Source organism: Littorina saxatilis, linkage group LG9, assembly GCF_037325665.1.
Source record: "Littorina saxatilis isolate snail1 linkage group LG9, US_GU_Lsax_2.0, whole genome shotgun sequence".
NCBI classification, from domain to species: domain Eukaryota; kingdom Metazoa; phylum Mollusca; class Gastropoda; order Littorinimorpha; family Littorinidae; genus Littorina; species Littorina saxatilis.
The window spans coordinates 40069585-40081458 of record NC_090253.1 but is presented as its reverse complement, the minus strand read 5'-3'; the positions used below and the strand labels follow the sequence as shown (position 1 = coordinate 40081458).

General features: G+C 41.2%; 1 protein-coding gene across 1 annotated transcript; it reads right to left on the bottom strand.

Annotated features, from left to right (window-relative positions):
* Positions 1-4101: 4101 nt before the first annotated feature.
* LOC138976062 (transmembrane protein 199-like) lies at positions 4102-11865 on the bottom strand. Its single transcript, XM_070348872.1, has 6 exons — positions 11649-11865; positions 7896-7969; positions 6678-6767; positions 6214-6244; positions 5856-5974; positions 4102-4547 (listed from the first exon to the last, which is right to left on the bottom strand). Exons 1-6 carry the CDS (start codon positions 11839-11841, stop codon positions 4467-4469), a joined length of 588 nt encoding a protein of 195 aa, XP_070204973.1. The 5' UTR covers positions 11842-11865; the 3' UTR covers positions 4102-4466.
* Positions 11866-11874: the final 9 nt, after the last annotated feature.

Genomic DNA, 11874 nt, shown 5'->3' with positions numbered 1-11874 from the left:
TCTGTCTTCACGTCTCTGTCTCACTGGCTGGCTGTCAGAAATCGATCAGGCTTGAGAAAGACTCCTCGGATCTTCCATTTTATGGGCAAGGTGACTGTCTCCTCAAGAGAAAAAAGTTAGGGCCAAAAAATAATTTCCTCAAAGAAAATAATCCAGGAGCCATTTTTCTGAGTCCACATCTGCATCCACATCTCTGCAGGTGGCTGATTACACCTAAACACGTACACACCTGGGTAGCGCGACTTGTTGCTGCTAGCTTTCCACTGTGAGGAAGCGACCTGAATTTCCAAGCAATGGAATAAATACAGTAAAGTAGTGAATTGTAGTGAAGTAGCTATAATCTCTTCACTTGGATACATACCAAAATTTAACAGCCTGGGTGCTGCTCTGTGCAAGGTGGGACTGATTTATATGAATTAACTTTGTAACAAATTAATTTATGAAAGAAAAAATCTGACTCATCACAGCAAGCAGTGGTGTTTTGGTATGTGACCAAGTGGAGGGATTCTTGTATCCCATGTAAAATCCTGGCCAGGGGCCAGTTTCACAAGATAGCAGTGAACCGACTGACAGTCGATCGACTGCCCAGTCGATGGACTGTGGTTGATCGCCGGGTCACCAAAAAGCGCGTTTCATGAGCGAATCACCGTCACCCGCGGACAACCGCAGTCGACCGACTGTACAGTAATCCGAATGGCCAAGTCGAGGGCTAAATTTAGCAACATTACCACTTCCGTTTGCTCATTCGCACGTGGAAATGGCCGATTTCGAAGAAAAAACAAGTCTCGGCCCGCTCAAAATAACAATGACCGAGACTTTCAGTAATTCCTTCGCGTGACGTCGAACCCTCTTACGCCATAATGTGACGTCTTCAAGACATAACCCTGACTTGTCTCCTGGATTACTGCGTCATGATAGATACATTTCGAAGAACAATCACAAGGTTTGGCTCACAATCCAAACAAGTGTGAGCATTCTGCCATTGACTGTGCGGATAATTACATTTATTTTCGGTTTACCGCAGTAAGCCGAACACAGTGTTGGGGGGAGAGCATCACCGTGTTTGGCCAACTTCCGGTGAGACGACCCGCAGTCGGCCAACTGAAATTTTGTTCGTGAAACCCGATAACGTCGGATTACTGTGGTTCTCTCGGACAACTGCAGTTGGTCGACTGTGTTTCTGGCTTATGAAACTGGCCCCAGGTCTGAGACGGTGAGCCGAACTGTTAACACCGGAAGGAGTGTGTCTTTAAAGGTAAAGTCGCGGTGTGAGCGGTCATGTGCACCAACACAGATCTATCTGTCCAGACTCGTACATGGGATAGCATCATTCCACTCGGACACAGTAGGCCCTATCACAATTCTATCAAATACTTCTAGTTTGATGTGCTTCTGACCCTATCAGTATTCCAAGCTCTCAAAAATTTCAAAGCATGTTGGTTGTCGATCTCGCAAGAGCCCAAAGATCGAAGTTCTCGCGACTTTTGAAGCGTAACAAAGGGCATGTCTCGCGGATATCTCGCAAGAGCTGCTCAGATGCCGAAAGGATCTATTCAACTTTTCACATGACGTCATCAATACTTGTGCTTTCGAGTAACAAGAGTTACCTCCTTTGCATTGAAATTGTTGCATCGATTTCGTCGATAATCCGGCTCTCAACACAAATATAAGGGTGCATGTAGCATGAATCAGGCTTACTGTTCCACAGGCATGTCTAATACTTCACTTTGAAGATAGATTTAGTTAGTCTAGATGGGGTTTTCAGGTTTTTTTTTAGGTTTTCGGGGTTTTCGGAGGTTTTCGGAGACAAGTAGAAAGACGATTTTCTCGCATGTAAAACCCTGGACAGATTTGTGATGGTGGTGCACGTTTTCACCCCCACTGCAGTATACTTTGAGGGGGGCAGTTTTCACCCTCACTGCAGTATACTTTGAGGGGGGCAGTTTTCACTTGCAGGAGAAGGACTGTGCCTTTAAGACTGTTGTGTAGTCAATGTTATCAAACCCTTCACAGGTTGACCTGCTTGGCTTTAAGTAGTACCTGTGATGAAAGGACACCCGTTGGACCAGCCCAAAATGTCCCTACATCGGAGCTCTCATGACAGGTGTATTTTAGTAGAGATAAGAGACGCAGGGACAACAGAAGGTGTCCTTTCAATGGAGGTGTCCTCTTATCAGAGGGGCCTCATATCGCAGGTACCACTGTAGTATATTTTGAGGGGGTCAGTTTTCTTCTCTCCTTTTTTTCGTTTAGACTCTTCTGTTCTATTGTTTTCTGTTCTTTTCTTTTTTTCGTTTTTTCCCTTTCTTTCTGTTCATTCTACGCACAATTCAGCTGCCGGTTTTGTTCATTCTACGCACAATTCAGCTTGTAAATTGACGTCTCCGCAAACAAATGTACCTTGTCACCGCCGCTTGATAAGATGCTCTTACTTCTTAATTTTAAGGTACATGTACAAACAAGAGTTTTCGTAGCATTGTATGTCCATGCGTTCACGTGTCTATCTGCGTGTCTGCTGTTCTTTTTCTCTCTATCTTTCGTACTTTCTTTAACGCCAGTGAACGCGTTTGAAAGTGAGTGAGTGAATCCTTGACTGATAAATGATTGGAAGAATGGACGGACGGACGGCTGGGTGGCTTGATATTTGACGAAAGCAGGAAAGACCTCTTGTGAGTACAGTGGAACCCCCTTTTAAGACCTCCAACATTCTGAGAAAATCAGGTCTGAAATATCGAGGGAGTCTTAAAATTGGGGTAAATTTACAGAGATTATGAACAAAACATTTAAAAACTAGAGGCGAAGCCTTCAAGGCTCACGTAAGAAATCGACAAACAGTAACACAAACTCAATCACTCTGTCACACATACACACACACAGTAAGCATAGGTGACACTGTGCAAGAAAGCGAGACACTAGATCTAGATCTAGCCTACTTAAGCCTGTCCTTAATTGAGCCCGTAGTCGACTACACGAAGCTTCGCAAAGTCTTAATACCAAAAACCCGCAGCTATGGCGTGGTACTTTGACCCCAACATCGCTTCTCAAGTTTTGACATGCGAAGCTTCGCGGTAGCTCGCAACGAAGTTTGTGTTTTTTTTGTAAGAAGAGTGCTTTTTGATTCAAGATGGACGACGAAATCAGACTCAATACCATAGTGAAGAATGCACTTATCGACTTTGGTCGATATCGACTAACCTCCTACCTGTATTATTTCATACTGCGATGCATTGACATGTCGAATGAAACTCGAAATCCCAGCGCTCACGCCAACTGGTCCCGGCCGTGCTCAGTCAACGAAATAGAACACATACAATTAACTTACGTCATCATCAAGTACGTAAAGTACAATTTGTGACGTAAAGTACTCAGAAAGAAGCACACCACGCGCTGGTCGAGACTACGTGCATGCGCTTTCTGACTAATAAGATTTGAGACACCAAGACATGTCTCGGCCCGCTCAAAATAATGAGCCAAAATGACCGAGACTTTCAGTAATTCCTTCGCGTGACGTCTAACCCTCTTACGTCATAATGTGACGTCTTCAAATGACGAAATGTTAAAGTTTCTACCACAGACATACACACGCACAAACAAACACACGCACAGACAGACAAAGTTACGATCGCATAGGCTACACTTACGTGAGCCAAAAATAGTGTCTTACAAGGGAGGGAGCCTTAAATTGGGGGATCTTAATATGGGGTCCCACTGTATCTTCCTTCGCTCCTAAAACCGTGGTCACAAGTTGGTCATCTACAAGCAAGATGATCCAATGGTGCCGTGCTAAAGCTCTTATATAGGCTAGACTTTTCACAACAATAACAATGACAACACTTTATTGTCCATTAAAAGGAATACATTAAAACGGAAAATTGTCTTCGACATGTATCGCGACGCGCCCCTGAAAGTCGAGTCGTAACCTCGAAGGGTCACGTGACGAGTTGGCGGTCCAGGCAATTTGGTCTATGGTTGTAGTAACATCACACTGGTTGGTCACAAGCCTGTTCGCTCATGACAGATATATCCTTCCATTTAAGTGCAGATCCTACACACATGCACAGATGAACACACACAGACATAGACATAAACACAGAGAATATCTTGTTTGTTTCTATTCAACTTTACTTGCACCTGTTGTTAAACAGACATGGCAGTATACAATTAAACTGTACATGGCAATGTTTATGCACAAGAATATGTCGAAGGTCTCTCTTTCTCTTCCTCCCTCTCTCTCTCTCAGGTAGCACACTTTTTCTCGCAGGCAAAACTATTTTTTTCATCCGTTCATTCATTCAACCTTTTTAACACACACCTCCCAACACCACAATTCCTTCCCTTCACAACTACCCCACATACTGTCAAATATTACAGGCCATTGCTTCTCCTTTACTCTCATACACAATAGAATGCTTCATCATTGCACTAACTCCTTCTTATTCACGCATTCATCACACAATAAGTCAGTGTCACTCTGGGCTAAACTTGACCAAGAAGTACAGATCTGCGAAGAACACAATGCCGCCAAGGATGAGTCCTGTCGTCAGTTGCTGAAAAATAAAAGAATTATTGAAGGTTTTACTGTGTCTTGTGTTGTGTTGTGTTATGTTGTTTTGTGTTGTGTTGTGTTGTGTTGTTTTGTGTTGTGTGTGTGTATGTGTGTGTGAAGTCATGTATCATATATGCAAATTATCTGATAAACACCTGAAATAAAGCTAATATATGAGTCATGACCATGAGGGTGATACTGACAGTAGGGGTGAGCATAGGAAGCACACACACACACAACATGAACACTGCAAAACATGCACATCAGAGTCAGTTATTCACTGAGATCATGATTTTAACTGATCAACCATGTTTGTTCAAAGTTTTGTTAGCAAGGTGCAACTCTTACATAACACTTGCAAATCCTGACAGTTATTTCCGAAAATCATCTATTGATCTCAAGTAGCAGAGCATGTTTTTCATGACTACCCAGTAAATCAGTTGGAACTGGTCAAGCAGAGTGACTTCTGTAGCGCAAAACATAAGATAAAGTTGTAAGTAGCTTCAGGAAGATTGATAGATTATTACTATACATTGCCAGCTGAAGCAAACTTGAACATGCCAAAACACAGTGGCTGGGCTGCCGATGAGAGCGAAACTCGTTATGCACAGGAAAAGTACAGCAATACACACAGCAAGGGCATCCACTGCAGAAGCACCAATTCCGGGTTGTAGTGGTCAAAGTAGACCCCATCAGCCCCATTAACAACAGAATCAATAAAGACTGTCCTTAATTGAGCCTGAAGTTGACTTCCCAAAGAATTCACTAATTTGTTTTACCAAAAATTCAGTGACTTCCCAAAGAATTCACTAATTTGTTTTACCAAAAATTCAGTTAAAAAACAAAGGATTACTGTACTCACCAATACAAAGACGACACAAGACGATTACGAATTTTCGCTTCTGGAAGCTTCATCAGGAAAAGAACACAAAAGACAACAAAAAGCAGACGCAACACGGAACGAACAGGGTTTGAAAGAAAATGGAGGGGAAACACGCAAAAAGGGGAAGGAACTCTAGGAACCTAAATGAATGAAAGGGGAGAGAAGTGGTTGGATGATGTCAAGGGCACAGGCATACAGACTAAAAGTAATACACACTCATAAAGGGGGGGGAGGGGGGGGGAGGGAAAAAAAGAGGAAAAACACACGCACGCACGCAAACACACACACAAAACGAAAATTCAGTGACAAAGCTTTGAGCAGGGAGCTTCGTGAAGTAGACTTTACAAAGTCGACTTCGCCCCCTGAATATCAGGCTTAACAAAAGTGGGAACTTAATCTGTGCTCCTCTGTTGATTGTGTGCTTACCAATGGAAACATCTTTTGGCCGGTAGCCACTTCCACCCCCTTGTAGCCAAAGGCAAAGGCTGCAACCACTGTCACCAGAAAATTGAGGACTCCAATGATTTGCCGATTGAGGCTCTTGACTGCAAAGGGGACAGAAATAGTAAAGTCATTTAACATGACATCTTAACATTAGTCGAATATCTCCGCTACGACCTGGATTTAACTATGTTTGTGTTCATAGTTACACACGCAGGCAAGCACACACAGACAAATACAAGCATACACACACACACAAGCATACACATGCAAGCACACACACACACATTCCCCGAACATCAAAGATTACTCACACATATAAACATCACTTCAAAACCCTTACCATCTTCCTGAAACGTTATTTCATGCTTGACCTGGAAAAAAAGAATAAACAATCATAAAGTGCTTACAGTAAACAGAACAAGTCACAATTCTTTGTTGTCACAACACGTTTTACATGAATCCAGCAAAAAATAGAATCTTCCTTTCACAGGTAGTGTGAGTGTTATCCATAAACATTTCAACATATTAGAGACATAGATATGTTTTTCCTTGGCTTCTAACAACATGTTCCTGTTCATCCTTCACTCCTCAAATCAAAAGAGCCACGAAGTGTGTGTCTGTGTGTGTGTATGAGCACATGTTTGCTTTCAAATGTATGAGTTTCAACTTAATACAAGTTTAATTCTTTAACCTTTTTTCATTTTTTTCATGAAGATACATTTTACTGTAAATTGCAACAAACTCTCCGGACTGTGGCCATTTATTAGTGAACATAATCATCATTGTTGTAATCGTTATTATTACCGATAAATCCACATTCTTTGTCATCCGACGGTACTCCCTCTCTTCCTCTGCTACTTTCAGCTTCTTTATTCTCACCTCCAGCTCTGGATCCTGAAAACACAACACAGTGTATTACTTCCACTGAAAAGAGAGATCTGACAAGAGACCGAGACAGTAGAAGAGACTGAGAGAGACAAACAGACAGCTGTACTCCTTAACAGCGACCTTGATAGTGAGAGAAAATACAAATACAGTGGAACCCCCAAAATAAGACCCCCCCAATCGAAGACTTCCTCCTTTTTAAGACCTTGATTTTTCACATTTTCTGTTTATAACATCAGTAAATGTACCTCCATTACAAGACTCCCTCCTTTTTAAGACCTAGTTTTCTCAGATTTTTTTAGGTCTTAAAAGGGGGGTTCCACTGTACAAATGTTCTAATTGTGGTGTGGTGAGGAGATGTGTTACGTTGCAAGCCCCTGGAGCAAATTTTTGATTAGTGCTTTTGTGAATCAAGAAACAATTGACAAGTGGCTCTATCCCATCACTCCCCCTTCCCTCCATCGCGATATAACCTTGAGCGGTTGAAAACAACGTTAAACACCAAATAAAGAAAGAAAGAAAGGAGATGTGTTGATTTATAGGAAATCATCCATATATATATCAGATTTGAGTACCTTGCCTGTTTAGGCCAAGAAAAAAAAAGTATTTCTGAGTCTTGGAGACACTGTCACTTTATTTATTTGTTAAATGACAAAACTTGATTTTGCAGACTCTACAAAAAAAGTTTCTCCTCACCGACAGCTCGAGTACACAGCTTGTGTGATTTCAAGCCAATAAAAAGCCTTATGTAAATAAAAGATAAACGTCAATACAAAATTAAAATAAAGTAAGCAAACTACTGACACACATTTTTGTTCTTGTGTGCCTTGCCATTGGACATGTTTGGGCCTTATCAATCTAAATCAATGCACAGGAATAAAATTTGGGGAAATAGAAAATCAGTGGGGGAAAAAAGCTCTAGGTCAAGGTGGCAGCAAGGATCGCCGCTGGGGAAAGGGGCATGCCCTGTGGGGGCCTAGGTGGCATTTTAGTTTTCTTTAACACAGTTCAAAGCCTTGATATACAAGGAAATGCACGCACACACAAATAAATTCTGGAAAATATTTTCAAAATCGAGAATTCTGGATTTTCGGACAGGCACTTTCATTATTGTATGCAAAAACATAATTTATTTACTCTTGGTGGAAATGTGACTCCAGGCAGGACAAGCTCACTGCCACTGATCATTTCATGCAAGTACACATCTTGACCTGAAAACAACAGAGAAACTATTATTCCATCAGACATATTTCTTCTTAGTCTAGATTCAACATTTCTCATTTTCTGAAATACAAACTAAACATATAATGTACACCACAAGTTCATGTACAACAAAGTTAACAGTATTTATAAACAAAATAATGTTAGCCAATGGAAAATTGAAAAACATCAGAGTAAGTTCTTTCACGATGATTGTAATGATTAAGTTTGGTGTGTTGTTCTGAAGCACATACATTTTGCAACAAGCATGTGTTCTTAACTAGTTTGTCGTCTGTGCACGACTAGGCAGATCCACGCTCTATCCTACGAAATCCCCCACTCTAGGACAGCCTACAGGCAGAAAACATTCTTCCCGCGCACCATTCCAGAGTGGAACCGCCTGCCTGTAGAAACTGCCACAGCGCCATCCCTGGCATCCTTTCAGGCCAGGCTGGCAACTCTCCACTGACCCATCATCCCCCCCCCCTACCCCCAACCTCCCCCCCACCCCTGAACTTCACCCCTGACCAAGCAATAGACCGGAACCACCATCACCCAAGCGTAGCAGATTCATCACCATGCTGATGTTGGCTACCTATCACTAAGAGTAAGAAGAAGAAGAAGAAGTCTGCTACGTTGATCGGCTGCGAACAAAAACGAGTAAACCTAATTATCCCCTCCCCCGAGCATGAAAACTACCGGTTCTCACTTATCTAGTAGCAGTATGCCTGTTTGAAACCAAACTGTTGGAACTTTAAATGCTAATTCAGTATTTGTCACTTATGATACAGGTAGGCCTAGTGGGAACATACCATTACGTCCCAGTACCATTACGTCCCGGTACCATTACGTCCCAGTACCATTACGTCCCAGTACCATTGCGTCCCAGTACCATTGCGTCCCAATACCATTGGGTCCCAGTACCATTGCGTCCCAGTACCATTACGTCCCAATACAATTACGTGCCATTGCGTCCCCGTACCATTAGGTCCCAATACTAGTGAATTTAATTTCTGAGATGTTACTGTAGCAGTGTAGCGACACGTTTTGTAATAAAAGTGCGTTTTGTAATAAATTTATTGCAAATCGTGTTCGGATTACACAATTTTTATTACAAAACACGTTCAACACGATTTGTAATAAAAATTGTGTCGGTATATAGCAGTATTTCACAAATAAAAATAAAATAAAAAGATGTGTACCGGTTAGTCGAGATGAGGTGAAGTGGAAAAAAAATAAAAATAAATAAATAAATAAATAAATGTTTGTTCATGGGAGAAAAAAAATCCTTCACGATATAATCAGAAACTGTAAAGGATATTGCATGTCAGTTTGTTTGTTTTGAGGCGCTCCTTGCTTTCCTTACATGTTTTCTGAGGTAACCATGTTCTTTCTTTTAAAATGAACTGAAGCACGCTAACCTAAACCGAAGTGTAAAATTAATATATGCTTTAGCGGTGCTCGACACAAAGAAAAATACCGAAACAGTACGGTACACCGCTTTGTATTCCACTGTATGTAACCGAGCATGACATGACTGTTGGCTTATTTACTGAGTAGACGATGTTTAAACCCGTTTCTGAGAAAAGCTAGACTGACTGTCCAGTCATCGAACCTTCAGCACATAGACACCGAGACACACAGATAGCGAAACCCATACACGCACAAATGTAGACACAGACACCTACATACATATGTACATAACACACACACACACACACACACACACACACACACACACACACACACACACACACACACACACACACACACACAAACACACACACGCGCGCGCGCGCAAGAATATAATACATACATGCACAATCAGTGACATAGACTAGTTCTACATGGGACGATGTTTCAATAACAAATCATTTCATTTTTCTTCCTGTTTGATGACTGAACAAACACAACCGTATCTTTCAAAATCAACAACTGCATATTCTGGTAAAATCCTGGTTCGTATGTACATGTTTAACATTTAACATATTACTCTGCAACCCTCCTGCGATCAAAATTCCTTTTGGATTCATAAATCGAAGACACTTGAATTAAATATTATTGGGCGAGAAACTGTTATGTTACTTTACATAAACAGGTACTGTAAGTAACACACGCCTAAAAAAAACCAAGTCGCGTAAGGCGAAAATACAATATTTAGTCAAGTAGCTGTCGAACTCACAGAATGAAACTGAACGCAATGCCATTTTTCAGCAAGACCGTATACTCGTAGCATCGTCAGTCCACCGCTCATGGCAAAGGCAGTGAAATTGACAAGAAGAGCGGGGTAGTAGTTGCGCTAAGAAGCGGATAGCACGCTTTTCGGTACCTCTCTTTGTTTTAACTTTCTGAGCGTGTTTTTAATCCAAACATATCATATCTATATGTTTTTGGAATCAGGAACCGACAAGGGATAAGATGAAAGTGTTTTTAAATTGATTTCGACAATTTAATTTTGATAATAATTTTTATATATTTAATTTTCAGAGCTTGTTTTTAATCCGAATATAACATATTTATATGTTTTTGGAATCAGCAAATGATGGAGAATAAGATAAACGTAAATTTAGATCGTTTTATAAATTGTTATATTTTTTTACAATTTTCAGATTATTAATGACCAAAGTCATCAATTAATTTTTAAGCCACCAAGCTGAAATGCAATACCGAAGTCCGGGCTTCGTCGAAGATTACTTGACGAAAATTTCAACCAATTTGGTTGAAAAATGAGAGCGTGACAGTGCCGCCTCAACTTTCACGAAAAGCCGGATATGACGTCATCAAAGACATTTATCAAATAAATGAAAAAAACGTTCGGGGATTTCATACCTAGGAACTCTCATGTCAAATTTCATAAATATCGGTCCAGTAGTTTAGTCTGAATCGCTCTACACACACACACACACACACACACACACACACACACAGACACACACACAGACACACGCACATACACCACGACCCTCGTTTCGATTCCCCCTCGATGTTAAAATATTTAGTCAAAACTTGACTAAATATAAAAAGGAACATTATAAAGGCCTTCAACTAGCTGTTCTTCTTTTCTTCTCCACGATCATCATCTCCACAATCATCATCATTATCATCATCTCGTCATCATCAACATCAACAACAACAACATTTTTTTTTTTAACAAAAAACAATAGAAAAGAGAAAAAAATAAATGTGTCAAGTAAGTGCATATACAGGCTTCAACATTATTGCTACGTAAATTTATGCAATCTTGAAGCTTGAAATTACTCGGATAATATAAGGTAAGATACTCCGTACTTATAAAATCCACTGTTCATTTTCATCCTTTCGCCGACCTACTCTGTCGTACAATATCCATGCCACACACACACACACACCCACCCACACACCCACCCACCCACCCACCCACACACACACACACACACACTGCCCAATTGTGTTGGGACGTGATGGTACGGGGACGTAATGGGATTCCTTTATGGGACGTATCGAGATGCAATTTTCTTGGGACCTATCGACACGCAATTTTTTTGGGACGCAATGGTACGGGACGCAATGGCACTGGGACCCAATGGTATTGGGACTCAATGGGATTGCTTAATGGGACGCAATGAGACGACATTTTTTTGGGACGCAATGGTACTGGGACACAATGGTACTGGGACGTATTGGCATGACCCCGGCCTAGTAGTTGTTTACCTGCATCCTTCAGTGTTTTAAACACACGTCGTACGATGTGGAATGGAACCGATGAGCCCTCTTTTCCCGCAGAAAACTGCTTTAATTGCGTACAGATCTCTTCGTCCTCCTCCAAGCGTAATACGTCGTCAATGTATGTAATTAATTTCTTTGTCAGCTGCAACGAAGGCACAGCCTTCTCGATGCCTTCCATCTTTGAGCGGTGGTAACTTCCCTTGCATGTCAT

Excerpts from the sequence above, each read along its gene's own strand:
- LOC138976062 (XM_070348872.1), bottom strand. The coding sequence starts at position 11,841 with ATGGAAGGCATCGAGAAGGCTGTGCCTTCGTTGCAGCTGACAAAGAAA. Across the intron at positions 7,970-11,648 it reads TAAAACACTGAAGGATGCAG|GTCAAGATGTGTACTTGCAT; the intron begins GTAAACAACTAC and ends TGTTGTTTTCAG. Across the intron at positions 5,975-6,213 it reads AATAACGTTTCAGGAAGATG|TCAAGAGCCTCAATCGGCAA; the intron begins GTAAGGGTTTTG and ends TCCCCTTTGCAG.